The 18451-nt window shown below is 27.7% G+C and overlaps 3 protein-coding genes across 6 annotated transcripts; 1 reads left to right on the plus strand and 2 right to left on the minus strand.

Annotated features, from left to right (window-relative positions):
- Window positions 1-2634: 2634 nt before the first annotated feature.
- LOC119677038 (sodium-dependent serotonin transporter-like) lies at window positions 2635-3702 on the minus strand. The gene is made up of 3 exons (XM_038088307.1): window positions 3198-3702; window positions 2717-2993; window positions 2635-2648 (listed from the first exon to the last, which is right to left on the minus strand). Exons 1-3 carry the CDS (start codon window positions 3402-3404, stop codon window positions 2635-2637), a joined length of 498 nt encoding a protein of 165 aa, XP_037944235.1. The 5' UTR covers window positions 3405-3702.
- Window positions 3703-4540: 838 nt separating this feature from the next.
- Window positions 4541-6103, plus strand: LOC119677040 (zinc finger protein 652-B-like). The gene is made up of 2 exons (XM_038088308.1): window positions 4541-5331; window positions 5440-6103. The coding sequence occupies exons 1-2, from the start codon at window positions 4541-4543 to the stop codon at window positions 6101-6103; spliced, it is 1455 nt and encodes a 484-aa protein (XP_037944236.1).
- Window positions 6104-8886: 2783 nt separating this feature from the next.
- LOC119683967 (cyclin-dependent kinase inhibitor 1B-like) lies at window positions 8887-17062 on the minus strand. 4 transcript variants are annotated; one of them, XM_038097866.1, is made up of 4 exons: window positions 17004-17062; window positions 16177-16640; window positions 14670-15073; window positions 8887-9310 (listed from the first exon to the last, which is right to left on the minus strand). In XM_038097866.1, the coding sequence occupies exons 2-4, from the start codon at window positions 16329-16331 to the stop codon at window positions 9138-9140; spliced, it is 732 nt and encodes a 243-aa protein (XP_037953794.1). In that variant the 5' UTR covers window positions 16332-16640; window positions 17004-17062; the 3' UTR covers window positions 8887-9137. The 4 variants fall into 4 exon arrangements, with proteins under 4 accessions (XP_037953794.1, XP_037953793.1, XP_037953795.1 ...); XM_038097865.1 differs by lacking the exon at window positions 17004-17062 and adding an exon at window positions 16963-16983; XM_038097867.1 differs by lacking the exon at window positions 17004-17062 and having other exon boundaries at window positions 16373-16884.
- Between the last annotated feature and the right edge of the window lie 1389 nt (window positions 17063-18451).

Raw genomic sequence — 18451 nt, forward strand, 5'->3', positions numbered from 1 at the left:
AAATACAACAGCAAAAATTCTTTTTTATATTATTTTAATTAACTGAGTTTTTGGCTGTTTCGAGTATTGCCAAATACCCATTACCAGCGGTTTTGTAAATAATTCTTATATTTAATTATTCGTAAATAATTTTTTTTTTTTGAGACTGCAAATACCAGTAATCGAACTCGTACCCCGCCTAATTTGAAACTCAGAGTCAGCGCTTCTTAACCAACTGAAATTCACTTGCTGTAATAATAATTGAATTAGTTAATCATATTTTTATTTTAATTGTTCAATTCCAATACTATTCTGTTTGTTTAATTTTTTTACTAATTTCAAATATTAATATAATAAAAAATTACATATTAGCAAGTAAACAGTTTTATTGTGTCAATCAAATATATGATTATTTTCATACAAATTTATTTGATTTTTTCATAGATATTTACTCAAATCGTCATCAATAAATTTTACACATTAAGTAATATTAAGTATTTTCATTTGGAAAATAATTTTTAGCTGGCAGCAATTACTCTTTTTATGAACTTTTAACTTATGGCAATGTAATATGCCAATTAATTTTTTCTTTGATATATGTTATTTATTTACTTTTGTTAATCTTATGCAAATATAATGGATGACATATGTATTTATTTTAATGCCTACAGATTAATTCGATTTCATCAAACCCAAATGTTTGGCTCTGATATTCAAGCAAGGCTATCACTCCAACAAGCGGAGTAAATATATTTTACAAGTGAAATTTGTGATTTGCGGCCTACGTTTTTATTGCCTATAATCTTAAATGAACGAATATTAAAAGATATTGATTTATATGCCCTAAGCTGTATGATAATAAGTACTTTTTGATATCTGTACAACATACACTGAGCTTATATTATAATAATTTAAATAAGTACAAATAAGTATTTAAGTATTGACATAGATATAACCTAGAGATAAATATTAATAAAGCTTTCATTTTATTTGGTTAGCTGGACTAAAAATTGACAGAAATAAAATATCTATACTGACTATAAGAGGCGTTAAGGATAAGCTGTCTTAATATATAGATTGCCTCTAACTTTAAAACGTTTTGAAGCAAACGGGTAATACCTTTGTTTATTGATTTATCGTCCACGCTAGAAACGAAACTCATCACTAAAATAAACTCGATGCAGAATGTATCTGCTATTAAATCACTATTTTTGTAGTCAGTTTTCAGAATTTTAACACGTACAGTGGTTATGTTACTAACACAGTACTGCTATATCAGGAATGCGATATGGATAACCCCTTCTTTAAACTTTTCAAATGTTGATTCTCTAGATAAAACATAAATGATTCAAATATTGTATAGTTATTAAAGCAATATGGGTAGTTGAGAAACCAAATAAGTGAAATGTTGACTACATATATAAATATATTAATAATTATGTGATAAGCGCAGCCTGAAGGTGTGACAGGTAAAATGAAGACAACAAGTTTTGTGTGTTATTTTTGGCCTTCTATCAATTTTGGAACATAATTCTAGATACAGTTTAAGAGGGTGAAACGCACCGCTCCATATGCAACCCTTGGCTACGCCTTTAAGATTTGATTAGAAATTACAATTATTCGAAACTTAAGCCTTAAGAGCAATTTATAATATACTCGTATTCCAATCTTAGTATATGTACTATATGCTCGTAGTATAATACTTCTATTTTGCACTTACAAAATTATTTTCATTTAATGTTGTTAAATTTTGCAGTATATTTAATTATTTTATCTTTATTATGGCTTGAATATTTTTTTATAGTTAAACAATTCAATTGTTGAAGTAGCTGAGTAATTTAATAATTTAAAAAATTAATAACACTTACTTTGATACAAAAACTGTTAGTAAGTCGTAAATGCAAATAGAGGTACTTTTTATGTCGAATGAAAAAGGATTATGTCAGTTAGAGTACGTAAAATCTCACTTTGTGGCATTTGCTTTCATTGTTTGCACAGTCAACTTTTATTAGAAATTGCAGTAAAGAAGTTGCAATGATTTCCATTCATGAAGATAGAAAAACTGAAAGAACTAAATAAATAAGAGCAAACTATATAGGATATGCTAAGCACTTTTCTTTTTCCTTTAAAACAAACTTCAGCCAAAAATGCGTTAAAGTTTCAGCAGAAGAAAATGTGACTGAAGTTCTTGGCGTGATAAAAAGTGTATTGTCACCTTTCTCCATGGCTTACCTGCATATCGGATAATACATTTTTATTAAAAAAATATGAAATAAACAAAAACAAAAAGAATTTTTCATCACTTTGATTGGCATCATAAGGAAAGATAACACAAACCCAAGTGTAAATACAGCAACAATTGAACCAATTTGTGAATCAAAGAAAAGTCACGCGGGAAAAAATTCTATTGCAAATAGAAGAGACTACAGGAATCATCATTCTTCACTCATCTTTCTTTGTTGTACATTTCAAAATTTTAATCATAAAGTGTAACAACCACCTGAGGAATATTCTTGATTAAGTAAAATGCAAAATCAACAAGTTTTCTGTTTGATTTTGAATTTTTTTATGCATCATAAATATATTAGATAAAAATAAAGTAAAAAAAAAGAAATCATTGGATACATCTTATAATAATGCACAACTAACCATATGTTACTCATGTACGTCTAGACGTTATTTATAAGTTGAATTGTTATTTTTTATATGTAACTGAATTATACAAACATTGACTTACCTTTTAATGCTGGGCATATACGCTTCCAAATGCTTAAACAGCCACATCTGTGAAACTGTCCTAAGGCCAGTTCCATGTAAAACAAAGGCAATCCTCCAAATATCAACATAACGCAATAAGGTATCAAAAATGCACCACCTCCGTTCTGATAGCAAATATAAGGAAAACGCCACACATTCCCCAAGTCAACGGCGAAACCAACAACGGCCAACAGGAATTCCGCTTTTTGACCCCAGGTTTCGCGACGTCGTTCCGTAACGGAGACGACCATAACGCGCTAAAAAGAAGTACGTAAACAGGAAATTAAAATAAAGTTTCCCATTAAAATATTGTGTTATTTGAGACGATTAAAAATTGTGTTGCACTTATTTTAGTTTATGAGTGATTCGTAAGTCGGTTATCGGTTATTACAATATTAAGGATATTTTGATTTCTAGCAAAGAATTTGCTTTATTTTATTGCAATTGCAGAATATATTTACCTCATTATTTAGTTTCGGCGCTAGTGGGTCTGTTACTTTAGCTGGCGTTGAAGTATCAGCATCATCTTCATTAGAATCATCCTCATTATTTGTCGATGACTCCTTGTTATTCGTCCATGGTGCCGTTGTATTATTTGTAGTAGGAACTGCAGCAGCTTTCATCGAGTTGTTGCCAAATTCGGTGCTGTTATTCTTACTGCGATCCATAATTGCCCACTTAGTTGTGTGAAAACGTTTAGTGTTTGTTGGATTGACAATTTTTAAGTTGCATACAGGAAGGTGCAGTGTAGATGGAAATTAAAGTAACCGTGGTTTGTAGAATCTTTCAATATAAAACGGCCTTAGTGAAGCGCCCCCATCATTAATGTTTCCATGTAGTTTGCTATTGTTACGAATAGCAGAATTTTGTACCTTTAAATCATCGTTTGCCCTGAACTTTAAACAACTGTAAACAAAATAAAAATGGCCATAAGCATTTTTAAATTGCAAATATTAATTTTCATAATATAAAACTAGACTACGTATTTAAACGATCGAATGCCCAGCCCATTTGTTGTACACTGCATTATTGAGCAAACCTGTCCATGCCTATAATTTCAATCCCAATGGTAATGTATTGTAATCTGTACATTTTATTCGAGCCAATGTCAATGTCGTAAATACCCATTCATTGCACTGACCTCCGTTTATGTTAAATAGCGTAACTTTATCTTTTGGGTATTTAGGTATTGAGGAAAATTGCAAATATAGATGAAAGTATACAGTAATTGTTTGCGTGTATGTAAATAATTTTTAATATTAATGTAATGAAAAATGAATATAACAAACAGCCTATTTACCTTGCTGTTCGATGCAATGATTTGTTTGCACAAAATGCCATAAAATATTGCCGAGGGATATTTTGATAAATTAAAATATATTTCGAACTTAAACAAAAACAATTCTTATATTTATATTATTATGCTTATTAAATTTTTACATAATATCTACATAATATATTATTAGATCTACATTTGCCTGAATTAAAAAGTCTCAGTGCGGGCTAGAGCTCAATATAGAATAGCTCTAAATTTATACATTGAAAAGCCATTACGTTAACTTAACCAACCTTAGAGCAAACCTTTATCAATTAAAGTGGTACCCTTAAATATTTTAGCCCTCATTATAGATGTGAGGCGTATAATATAAAAGTTATTTACTTCATTTTATCTTAAACTTAAAGATTAAACAGTAATTAAGATTAAATTACTTATTGTTAGTCACTAATGTAATAGAACATTTAATAACTAACAAAATACTTGTTAAAAATACCATAATTAAATGAAACAAAAATTTTTAATATTATGAAATATTTTAAGATTCGTGTTGGAACTACTTATTCACCTGTGGTTGGAGACTTCTTAAAACTTATCAAATCACATTCAGTACTTCGGTCAAAACGCTATGTATCACCAAAGGCATTTGATAATGCTATATGTGATTTTAAGACAAAACTCAACAATAGATGGAATATAAATACTACAAGCCTTGGAATTCGACAAAGTTTGAATCATTTAAAAAAACATAATCCAAATATATTAAACGATTTAAAACATAACCAGAAACTTGTAAAATTATTAAGGGAAAAATATAAGTGTGAAAATAATGATGATATGCCAAAAAAAGAAATCTCAAAACCAAAAAAAAGAAAGATGAATAATATATCAAAGTCTATGGATAGTTCTACATTAAAAAGCCTTGAATCATCTGAAGAAAATAAGGTCGATAAACTTGATTCTGAAGATGTTACAATTATTTCTGATAATAATGATAATGATAGTGATAGTAATAATGAGAATGAGAATAATGATAATGATGATGATGAGTGCAGTGATATTGAAGATGATGATAATGATGATGATGAAGATGAAGATGAAAATGACGAAGAGTTCAATGAATATAATAATGTTAGCGTTAGTGAAGATTGTGAAAATGATACAATCATAACAGATCATAACTATGGACAGCAAAATTTATCATACACATGTGATAAGTGCAGTGCAAGTTATAAAACAGAAAAGAAATTGAAAAAGCACATATTTATAGAGCATAATATTGGAGATAACCCATATAAATGCAGTGGATGTAATAAGCTGTTTCGCAATGCACATAATTTTCGAACGCATTCAATTTTATGTTTGAATAGAGGGCAAAAATATATATGTCATATATGTGGTAAATATTACAGTAGATTCTCTATTAGACATCACATGCAATTACATCAAAAACCAAAATTTGAATGTAAGTTATGTCCGAAAAAGTACCACAAGCCATATCTTTTTAAGGAGCACATGAAAACACATAAACAAGCACGTGATAACATATGTGAATACTGTGGTAAGGGCTACAACACTCGTAAGAGTTTGGCTGTTCATCGCAAGGTACAGCATAATCTTACCTTTAAATGTGATATATGCAATTTAAAGCTTAGTTCCGATGCAGCAGTCGTTCGTCATAAGCAGTATATGCATTTAGCACTGGAAGGAACAAACGAAGAATTGGAGGAAAGGACTAAATTTAATCGCTATCCAAAAATTATAGATCCCGAAACTAAGAAGAAACGATACTTTTGCGAGTTATGTGAAAATACATATGCAAATTGCAGTTCGTTATTATCACACAGAAGAAATATACATAAAATTAAACCGAACAAAAAGAATATGTATCGCAAAACGGTGCTCAGGAAATGGAATAAACAAAAGGCTGCAAGCTTGCAAAATAGTGCGAAGGAAGAAACCGATGAATATATTCCGCATGATGAATATCAATATATTGAGATGAAAGAAGATGATGATATAATATTGGAAGAGACCGAGGGTGACGAGTCCTTTAATTTGTTAGATGAATATTTTGAATTAATTGATTAATTAATTGATTTTATTTTGTTGGTAGTTAAAAAATTTTTGTTAAATAAACTTAAATTTAATAAACAAATGAAATATTTTTATTTTATTTAAATACCAAATTTGTGCAATATTACCTAAAATTTAGCGTTGGTACTTATCAAAGCTATTTTTTTTTCATGCATGTTTTACTAAAAACAGTCCGTAATTATATATCGCTTGAAAATATTAAAATTAATATTCTGCAAATGTTTATACAAAATAAGTAATTAAAATTAAATTCTGTTTAAAAATAATTTAATGATTAATAATAATAAATTAATAATAGGCTTGTAGATATATCTACATATTTCTTAATTGTAATATTTTATTCGGGTATCGCCATGCAAGAACTGAAAAGGTTTATGGTCTCTTCTAGGAGGAAGAAGTAAATATATCAAGCTATTGTGTATATGCCCAGTCTTATCAGAAGTAGGACTGCAATTTTTGCAAAACTCTTTTACGAGAATTCCGAAGTACTACAAGTTATGTAAGTAGATCTTGAATTAACACTATTTGTAGCACAGAAGCCCTTTAGAAAACCAAATTAATTGAAGGGATGACATATTGAATGAAGAGCTTTATAGTAACACAACAGACCTATAAGAGTTTCATATGCTGTTTGTCGCAGAAACGCGACTGAAACCCCAATTGCAATTATTCACTCACTTGTTTGAAAACTTAAGTCTATACTGTCTAAAGAATATACAGATCGTTGAGATTCCAATTTTCCACACACTCCGATCTCTTTATACTCTACACTATGTGTGGATATAGCATACTTGTTGAGATATCAATGTTTAAATTTGTAAAATATTTATATTAACTATTCAAACAAAAACTGCATACACAATCTAACGCCAAATAGTTGGTACACGTAATTTTTACTGTGATTATTTAAACTACGAGTAAACTACAGAGCCAACTGGTGCGGCACATCCATTTTTTGTTGGTAGTTTACATGTAGAATTTATTAGTTAATAATAAATAAAATCTATGGATTGATCGGTGATACAATTTTTACATTATTACATTATTAAATAAAAAACATAAAAATATAGTTATTAGTTTTAGATTATCCCAATATGACTTTAATTGAAATAAATTTTGGACTATTTTTTTTTTTTAATTATATAAGCACCCACTAATACAACAAATGGATTCCTAAGCATGGGTTTTGGATAGGTTTTATAATTGTTCAAATTTAATTAATAGTTAATAAAACCTACACGCAGCATACATGCGTATATATAAACTAAAAATTGTAAAACAAGCCAGAGAAAAACATAATTACTTAGTTTACTCATTTATTTATTTAATTATAAACGTTCTTTTACTGTTGGTTATTTTCTTACTTTAATTCATTACAATTGATCGTTAAAAAAAAGAGTTACAGTTTTCGGTTGGGCTCTGCCTAATTAAAAAATAGTTCTTTACACAGCATATAAATTTAACTGTTTGTAAATAATAAATAAAAAGTAATTCAACAAAATATATTTAAAAAAAAATGTTTGCATAAAATGTTAAATAGAAAATATTTTTTTCTCCATTAATTAAATTAATTTTTTTTTAAACGAAATATAATATATTTTCTAATAAAAACAAATATTTTCACTATAAAAAAATATATTTGTTTTTACTAAAGAAAATGCATTTTCTTTTACTATAAAATAAAATTATTTTTTTATTACTATAAAAAAAATACTTTTTTCATGTAAAAAAAATATTTTCTGGTAACAAATAGATATTAATTTCGGTTTAATTTGCATTATACTAATATATGTATATAAACACACATTAACGCATATACATATGCAATTTAAAGGAAATTATTAACAAAATAAGTAAAAAAAATATACAATAGAATAAATATATTACACTGATTGATTCGTTATTTGAAAATTACAAAATGCAAACAAATCTTATAGTGTAATCTAATATTCAAATTTTGTACTAAAAAACTGTATAAATTAATGTAAATATATATGTACATATGTAGTTAAGTTTTCTTATATTTTGCATATAGCTCAAAGTATTCGAACACAAAAACATATGTAAGTAACAAATGACTATCATAAATATATCATTATAATAGGATTTGCCACTTTAAAATAAATTATGATATAAAAAAAAATAAGAAAATTTCGAGTTATTTCACAAAAAAATAATTTCATAAACTCGCAATCTTGTAATTTCAATATACAATTAAAATTATTATTTAATAATTAATTTTAATTGCTTATTAAGTAATAAATATATTTCATAAAAAAGTTATATTAAAAATTTAAATAGTTTAGTGCCTTTAACGCAGCCGTCGTTATAACATAAAGTTATTAACAAATTCACGATTTGTAAAAATTTTATGAAAAATTTAATATTTTACATAATAACAAGGGCAGCATTTAATAAATAGCAAAACTTTTTTATATTTATTATATGTTCATATATATTTACACCATTTAAAAATATTGCTTTGTACCACTGGTAGCTTTGTGTATAAGTTTGACTTAATAGCTTAAAGGGATGTTAAGGATGTATGAGTTCAATTATAGCATGAGAAAAGTTCTATTGTTAGTTTTATACAAATTATATAAAAATACAATAATTGTGCATTATAAATATGTGATCATGTAAAAAAATTTCAAAATTTTATATGAATATAGTTATATTAAAGTAAATACTTTGCTCAGTATATATATATATATAAGTTATATACATAATGCATATAATTACTTGATTTGTTCTTATTTTAGTTTCTTTAGTTAATTTTTATAAAACTGAGAGTTTTAGATTTTACCAATAGAAAATTGTCTTTGATTAATAGTTTTTTGTATATAAAATTTTTATAACTAATCACTAATATTTATGGCAATTTCTTAATTGAAATTATGTACTTATAATTTAAATCGAAATATACATATATATGTATATGTATATATTTACAATTGGAATATACATATAGGGTATACAAAATAGTTTATACTTAAATATATGTAAAGTTGACGAGAAAAATTTGAGTTTATTTTGCATATGATCTTTTGAAAGTAATATTTCCACTAAAGCCGAACATTTGACTTAAGTGACTGTTGGTACTTGAAGAGACGCCACTGCCAGATGAAGTACGCATGCGTTTTGATGGTGGTGACATTTTCTTAGGAGTTTGTGCGAGACGTTTGCGTTCCTTCATATATTCTGAAAAAAAAAAAAAAAAAATTAAATATTAAAAATTTTAATCAGTCATATATATAATGTGATGATATTAAAGATAAACAGAGAATGCACTAGATTATATATCTATGAATTAATATAATTTATCAACTAATTCGAACTTAAGACTATTAAAAAATAAATTATTAACTTATAAATATTATTAATTAGGGTACGAAATAAGAGACTTAAAATTTTATATTCTTTTTCGAGTTAATTTTTATGTTTAATTGCAAATAATATATAATTAAAAATTAAAATACTCTATTCTGTATTCTGCGAAATTAAACAAAATACAAAATAATTTTATACTTCCTACCATACAATAAAAATATAAAGTCTCTGAAAATTATAACATGTTTCCAAGAGCAAGCGATACTATACGCGGCGTTGAAGCTAGTCACCATGGATAACGAAGTGCTGATCACAACTCCCATCGGAACGTTTTTGTTTTCAACGAAGACAAACCAATTAGGTATCTTCAGAATGGAGAAACTACTACAAAAACAACACTAACAGCATAAATTATAATCTTTTTGAACATTTGCTTAGTTGTACAATCTTTTGCAATATATCAATTGCTATTTTTGGTTTCATTGCAACGGTGCACATGTACTTATTAAGAAAGAAGAATCAAAGAGCCTATGGAGATCATCCCTAAGTAGTTCATTTATTTGTTTTTTGAAGTACCGAAGTCTGTCACTCTATTGGCACGTGGCAGTCCCGAGGGTTGTAGATGGTGAATTGAAAAATGCCTTTACAAATTAAGAAAACAAATAATTGAAAGAAAAGGTAGTCAGTTACTTCTTACAGAAAAGGTAGACAGGCCAAAAAAGGTTTTTAAGGAGGCACACAAATGTATAGGTAAATATTAAATAATATAATATACCACTAAAATTGACTTGCATGAAATAGCGTTTATTTACGGTAAAAATATAAACATTTTTAAAAACGTAAAGTGCACATAGTTAAATTAATTAATAATTTGAAACTATTAAGTTAAAATAAAAAATATTAATTAATTTAAAAAAAGGTTCTTTAAAGTCTTCCCAATGTGTTAATTACTAAAAATATTCTTTTTTAAAACATTGATGAAGATATAATGTGATTGTAGATGCGTACAGAAGGGCCTGTTGGTTAGGTAGTTGCAGAGGCTGACCTTTCGCCTCAGATAATTCGTAGTTATTTGTCGTTTTAATACCAAATTCCTTGCAAGAAACCCCTACAGATAAGCTAAATACAGCAAGCTGAATTTATATAATTTAAAAAAATCTTACTCATTAGCAAAACCTTTGCTCCGACATACTGTCAAGAAAGTAAAGAAAGAAAATTTTCCTAAACATCCGTTCTTTTTGTTAGTTAAAGCTGGGCATTCGCAGAAAAATGAGTGACTGTTTCTTCTTCGTTCAAGTTTCTGCAACTTTTAAAAGAAGTATTGAACGAAATGCGCAGGTTTTTTACGTGTTATGCTATACACCATTGTCCGAAAAGAACAGCGGCTGGCTTTGCAGTACTACGTTCTTGGTTATAAGACCGTTTAACATGGTCTTATTGTACAAAGGCTAGGACGACTATGACGTTTTATATGTTAGGATTGACTTCCATATCTCATTATCTATCTGGAAAAACCGTCTCTACAGTTCTTAGCCGTCTCTACAGTTGAAAAAAGCGTATGAGAACAAAAAGTAAGAATGCAAATTTAAATATTATTTACAACAAAAAAAAAAAATGGCAACAACAACGATGTTATCTTGCTTATTATAGTAATTTTGTACACTAATTATTAATTTGCATTACAATTATTTGTTTTAATGGTATATAAAAAACGCATTGTAAGGTATTTAAAATAGCATTGCATATGCAAAGATCTCTAGACCTCTGTAGAGATTTATAATTTATTAATCAGACGCCATGCATGGTGTTATTAAAAATTTGTTCAAATTTAAAAAAAAAAACAACTATACACAGTATATGCGGGATTGTTAAGCTTCTGTTTAATATTTGAGATTTGACGATTTTATTCAAGCACTTCACTCTTAATAATAATAATAATAAAATAGAGAGAAAACGTTACAAAATGCAGAGTAATAATGGTTAGTTGTTTGTGTACATATTGAAAAAAATCAAATGATTGGTTAATTGATGAATTAAATGTTCAATTAATAGAACTTGTAACGGTTAGCTATAAACATGTGTATATGTTGTTGAATAGAATGATAATAGTAAACAATCAAGCATTGATCATTTACAGTAATTTAATTCATTGAAACCATTTCAATAAAGAATTTTTCTGCTAAAAATATAATGTATTGTGAATGAATATGTAATTCATGTTGCACACAGAGTAAAAGTCTGATTCATTACCGCCGTGTAACACTGCACTACTCTCCCTTTCAATAGAATACATATACATATACATATGTAGGTATATGAAATATCGATCTTACTGATCTGGCAGTTATAATAAAAAAAAAGCGTTCAACGCATCAATTTTCGAAACACGTACCAATCTTTTAAATTGTATTAAATTAAAAAAATATACATATATTCACAGCTGTTAACATTTAATTTTCCATAAGTTCAATAGAATTTTTCCAAAACACACTAAAGGGTCGGTCACTCAACCTCATGTAAATGCTTTACATTCAGTAAGCCTGCACTATACTTAGAGTTTCCGAAACATCCCCCTCCTTGAAGTGAGCATGCAATCACGCACAAGTAACAGGGATGATTTTCTTTCTGGTTTGCCGTTAGCAGATCAAAAAACGCAAACGTAAACGCAAACGCAAACCCGAAATGCAATTGACAAACTTTATGGGGGATCAAAATTGTTAAGTAACTTCTAAAACAGCTGCAGTGAACTGATATTGATGATATTTTCAAATGACGACGCGACTAGGAACACTTGTGCACGCAAAACAGCAACCCTTTAGTCATACTGAAATGGAATATCACTTTCCAACGATCATGTTTAGTTAATGCATTGCACTATAGGGTAACGAAATCACTGAAAAAGTTAACTAAAGCTATAATTATCATCAGATTTTGTTTTATACGCCACAGCATTTTCTACCTTTAGTCAACATTTAGTACTTGCAAAGGAAGACCGGAAATGGTGCACAAAAAATCCATTAAAAATCACGTAAACCATGTCAATAAAACATCAAACCCTAATTATTAAAATTTTTGAAAAAAAATTGTGCTTGTTTGAATAAAACAAAAATAGGGGAATTTATTTTTTATCAACTCCAGGAACACCTACACTTATCGGCGACTAATATGATTGAGTAAAAATTCATACCAAAAAAAAAAAAACTGAACTATTATCATATATTTTTGTACCGCAATTATAATTTCATTTGTTAAGATTTAACGTATATTTCAGTCAGAAGTTTCCCTTGAATTTCTTTAAAACTAGCAATATATACTATTTTATTGTATGCAAAATAAATTGAACTCAATAATAATAATTCATCTCAATAAAAACAAAAAAAAAATTTTTCTATAAGTCGTTTATTAATTTAAAAATTAGAAGTAACTATCTTTTTTGTTATTTATTTGTTTAAGTCCAATTATAAAATTAACGTTAAACTTGTTAGACAACTATAGCTGCGGGATAAGATGAAAGAAGTGTGGTCAGATTGGACGCACTTACTTGGAACCCCCAGGGGACTAGACGCAACAATGACCTGGAGAAGGACAGTCCAGCAGGAGACAGGCAAAGTGTTTAACGAGTTGAGAGCAATAGCACAAAATAGAAACGAGTGGAAAATTGTTGTAGACTCCTTAAGCTCAACTTTAGACTTTATAATAAAAGAACTCATTTTGAATTTTGATCAATGTAAATATGTAGTAAGGTTAATTAAATATATAAAATGACACATAAAAACCGATTTATAATTATTTATTCTTAAATTAAGTATAGAAATTGGATACTCCTGAATTATTTTGCTACTGTAAAAGTACCAAAAGGTGAATAAATAAAAAAAGGAATACTTGCTTTAAAAATGATTTACATTTAATTGTATTAAATTATAATAAAATACCACGAAAACCTTAGGTTCGCATTATCCACATAACAAAAATAATTCTATTCTAATCTTTTTCAAATGATCATAACATCAACTAATAATTTTGATCAGAACTAGTCCTTTGACAGAATTGTTTAAAATCTTTTGGAAGCTTAATTCGAGTTGCAGTGACCGCTTGCTAAGCTAACCAGGAACCGATGGAACATCAAACAAAACTATACGGATTACAAGAAGAAGTACACTTCAATTGCTTTTTTCTTAATGCACTCAGCTAGTTGATCATTAGGTCTGAACCTAAAAAAGTTTAAAGATAGAATATGTTACTCTAACTTGAATTTCTAAGTTTCCTTAATGAATCTAAGAAGATCGGGTAGAGAATGAAAGAGAGAGAGAGCATTTTTATGCTTTCACACTATAACAAAACAATCTCAAGCCAGTTCTTCCAAATACTGGGCAATAAAAGACGAATTGCTCTGTATCATATAGTATTATATCAAAATTTATTATTCGCAAGTTGCAAATATTAAGTACCTTTTTACTTGACTTCTTAATAACCTTATAATATTAAAATTTTAATAATAAATAGTTTTATTATCTCATATTCTAATATGTATTTTAACAAAAATCAAACTACGTTAATATTTTAGCAACCACTCTGCTATACTTAACAATTCCATTTCCCATAATTGATTATTGAAGCAGAAATTTGAAATATAAAAAACTTTTACGAATGCAATATTCCATAGACACTTGCATTGAGGTAAAGAATATATAATAAAACCCACATATTTTGAAATATAGCATATATTTAGAATATAAAAAAACGTGAGAATTAATTTTGTTGCGTTTGATTGAGCACAACATTTTCCCATAAGTTTTTTATAACGTTCATTTCATTTCCTGAATAGTACATTTATTAAGTGTACATAGACGTGCTTCTGCACCCTGTTTTGCATACCATTTAAATTGCTAAGACTTTTTGATTTTTAACGTTATTTTGCTGTTCAAAACCGTCAAAAATATATGCTGTGGCATATGTTAACATATATAATTTGAAAATTGTATTTAAAATTAATTTTATACTTTATAACGTAAGAAAATCAACAGCGATCTGGATCTGTCAATGAACTTTTCCAGGATGACTGAACTTAGTTAACACAATTTTAGTAATAAGATGTATTAAATTCATATAAATGTTTATATACAGACATATATATACAAACATATGTAAGCATACAATATATGTAGAATCTTATAGATAATATACAATAAGTTCTTATTTTGTGATATGTGTAAATAATTATATATCTTACCTGTTATCTTCGGTTGACGTTTACGCAAATTAGGTTTACTGCTAGGCAATGTAATTTTTGTAGTTTTATTGCTATGGCCAACTATAGTTGGAACCTTAAATGTTACTGTTGCTTCGTCCTGTGATTCATCACATGAATCCGTATCTGTTGCAGAGCTGATGAAATTTTCACGTTCAGCACGTTCATCTATTAACAAATCGATAGGAGTTGGTGGTGTTGTCACTGGACGTACATGTGCCGCACGTGTAAGTGTATACATTTCGGGTGAGTTTGTTGCCTCTTGGAAAGTCACACGTTCCCATACGAAGTGCGAATTACATTTTATTGGCATTCCATTCCGAAAATCAAAACCCCATTTTTTGGCAGCTTTTTCGTGATTCTTTTCAAGTTCATCTGATGCATATCTGAAAAGTGAATCATACGAAATGAAATTGAAATGAGATTATAGAACTATCAACAGTGCAATAGAGTATATGCAAACATAATGATTTTATTATTTACTGAATTTATTATTATTAATTATATTTAATTGCAATGATCCTACAATTCTTTTAAGATTTTAATTTTATAATTAATGTAATTACAAGTTAGGTGGACGACATCTACCGTATCCGAAAAAACTATGAGTTGTAGAAGCTTGATTACAACATTAATATACGTATTATTCAGAAAACTGATAGTGAGGATTGAAGTTGATGCTTCAGAGAAAATCGTGTTCAAAGGGACAGTGGAATGAACCCACATAGGGATCAACGAGTTTTCGGTGGAATGCTAAGATTGATGAGGCACTAACCATATTTGATCTTGGAGATTGGGCACATCTATCAGAGGCACTTTGAGAGAAGTGCTGTAACTGAAAGCCGTAACGGGTGTTTTGAATTAGCATATATAATAGAACTTATGTTTATAAATGTTTCGCTTAATATTATTTAACAATATTGTTACAATTTTTATATTTACTTTGTCCTTTCTAACTAAAAAGGATACAATTTGTTAGCTTTCTTCTCTTTTAGCACCTACTTATTAATAATCAGTCTTATTCAGAAGATATAAATATATTTATATTAAAGTCATTTATTTTCGATCAAATAGTTAATTTTCCAATATATTTCACGGATTTTCGAAAATATATTCTATCTTAATAATATTAGAATGGCTGAATATAGTCTAATAAATACGGTAACTTCGTACGTAAATAGACCAATTTTTGTGTGGAGTTGACAGAACTAATGTTGAATCTTATAGTTATAGAATATAGTTAGTTATACAATATGAATTGCACGCTTAAGGTACATCCACACTAAAGCGAATGCTTGCGAATGAACGAACTTTTTAAGGTACTATTACCTGCGAATGTTCGTTTGTTCGCTATCGTTCGATTTGGGGTGGACGCACCTTTGCGGATCAGTTATATCGAGAGCAACACGAATGATCTATATAAGGAATTGAAAAATTTTCATAAAATAATAATAGTTAATTTATTAAAAATATATAAAAATTTACTTACTTGTTTATTTCAGCAGGATTAACTGAACCGAAAAGGTCACGTTTAATGCGATTTAGTTGACGTCCACAAGATAAATTGTTGACTGCTGATGGACTGGGTCGGAGCTTACAGAACTCCGACAGTACAATTGGATTTAATACGCGAGCAGCGGACATTTCTTTATAAATGTATTTTAATAAATAATATATTAACTCACAAATGCAAAATACTGAATTGCGTCATTAAATTGTTGATGTTGAATAACCTTGAGGCAATATTTTGGTTTGTTATTTGTTAAGTGTTCTTTAAAAAGTTTTTTTTACAATTTTCTTTTGCTTTGACACTATTAAATGTCAAAATTCGCGCCAAAAATATTTCCCCAATAGTGTCTTTGAATTTGAGGTACAGTTTCGTGCTCCACCTTCACTAAACCAAAGGGGATTCAAGGGAGCAGGAGAGTATAACCAAGAGAGTAGTTATAATTTCTGTACCAAAAAACGGAGTAAATAATATATATTTTATACTTATTTATTTTCACTTTAAATTTTTTAATTAAAGTTTTTATATAGTTTTTGTTAATAAATGTTTAAGCAACCACAATTGCTTGTATTTATGCACTTGCACTGTCGTGTAGAGTTTTCTTTGATCTTCTCTTTCGTCACAATCGTAATGATTTTCATAAAATTTTTTTTCGTTAAAAAAATCGAATAGAATTTTAAAATTTGTTTTTAATAAACTTTTTATTATAAATGAATCAACTTTATAATATAAGAATTACATTATTTTATTAAAATAATTTAATATTACTTTATGTACGATATTTCACGCAAACACACTCAATTTACAACCTTTCTCGACAAACGCTCTCTTTGTACTGATTTTCAAATTTTTATTTTGTTCACAATACCAAAACTAAAAATTATTCATTGTATGAAAGCAAAAATTGTAGACAGCAAAATTTATAAAAATAAGAATTTTCGAATGTATACACAAAGCATAGCACGATAAAAATACTTTAAGTACATTATAATTTGGTGGTGGTTTTCTGTTTGCTTTTATTATTTTATTCCTTTCAAGTTATTTTTAACATAAGCGAATGTTAATAACAGTGATCCATACAGTGAAATGAAACAAACAGTTAACATTACAACAAAATGTAGAAAAAAGTTTTTTCTATGTTTTGAATCATACGTCATTTGTAATGTAGTAGAATATTGTAGTACATTAATGTTCTTGGAGTCTATAACAATTATATTAAAGACATTTGGTATTAATAATTTATTAAATATTGATCTGGTTATAAACTACAAGAAGACATATTAGCCTTTGTGAAAAGTTTATTTGACATAATATTTTATCTTTTATTTTAATTGTAATAAAAGTTGGAAATTTAGACGAAAAAGAAATATTAAAAACGAAATATTGCAAAAAGAAGTTATCCACAATGGAAACGAAATGTTATTTAATAACGTATATTCCTTTTATTTTATACAATTTATTGTATATGTTTACTTTCTATTTCTATGAAATTCTAATCAGAAAGAAAGAAATGGTATTTTTACTTAACAATAATAATGAAAATGTTTAAAGTAATTGTTTGTCCCCAAAAGTACATTTATATATGTATCAACTTATTTGTTTTCATACATTTATATAATGTTATTGTTCATATGTTATAAATTTCTGATCTTACATTTACAATTACAGCTTAATGTAATTAACATTTCTGAATGTATTTTCCATTCGTTTTCAATTTTATGCTGTGTATATATTATAACAAGTGCGAAAGCGAGATGCCGATAGACTGATAAATGAATTACTTTTATAAAATTTTTTGTATTGAAACTTTAATTTTGATGGCTTTCTCCATTACTGCTACCCGAAGAATTTTCAACAAATTTTTTTTCCAACATGTAAAAATTAGAAATAAATATTCAGTTTTATCTACATGTATGTATATATATATATATGTATATACATATAATAGTTATTTAGATTGCTCCTTTTAAATACTCACTAATAAGATTTTTTTACATCTTACTTATCGCTTTTGTTTTGTTTCTGCTATACTTTGGAGATATTTGAAATTTACTTGTTTACTTTAAAAAGTAACATGTATTTTCTGAAGTTTTTCATTATTCTTAATGTTATTTAAAACTGGATTTTTATTCTTATTTATTTTTGTTTATTTCTTGATTTCACTTTCGTTTCATGCATGAGATTGAAGTTTATTCTAAAAGTTGGAGATATTTGGGTGTAGTTTTATCTGAAAAAAAGAAAGTGGTCGTGAAGTGAG

This window comes from Teleopsis dalmanni, chromosome 2 (genome assembly GCF_002237135.1).
Source record: "Teleopsis dalmanni isolate 2A chromosome 2, ASM223713v2, whole genome shotgun sequence".
Taxonomy (NCBI): domain Eukaryota; kingdom Metazoa; phylum Arthropoda; class Insecta; order Diptera; family Diopsidae; genus Teleopsis; species Teleopsis dalmanni.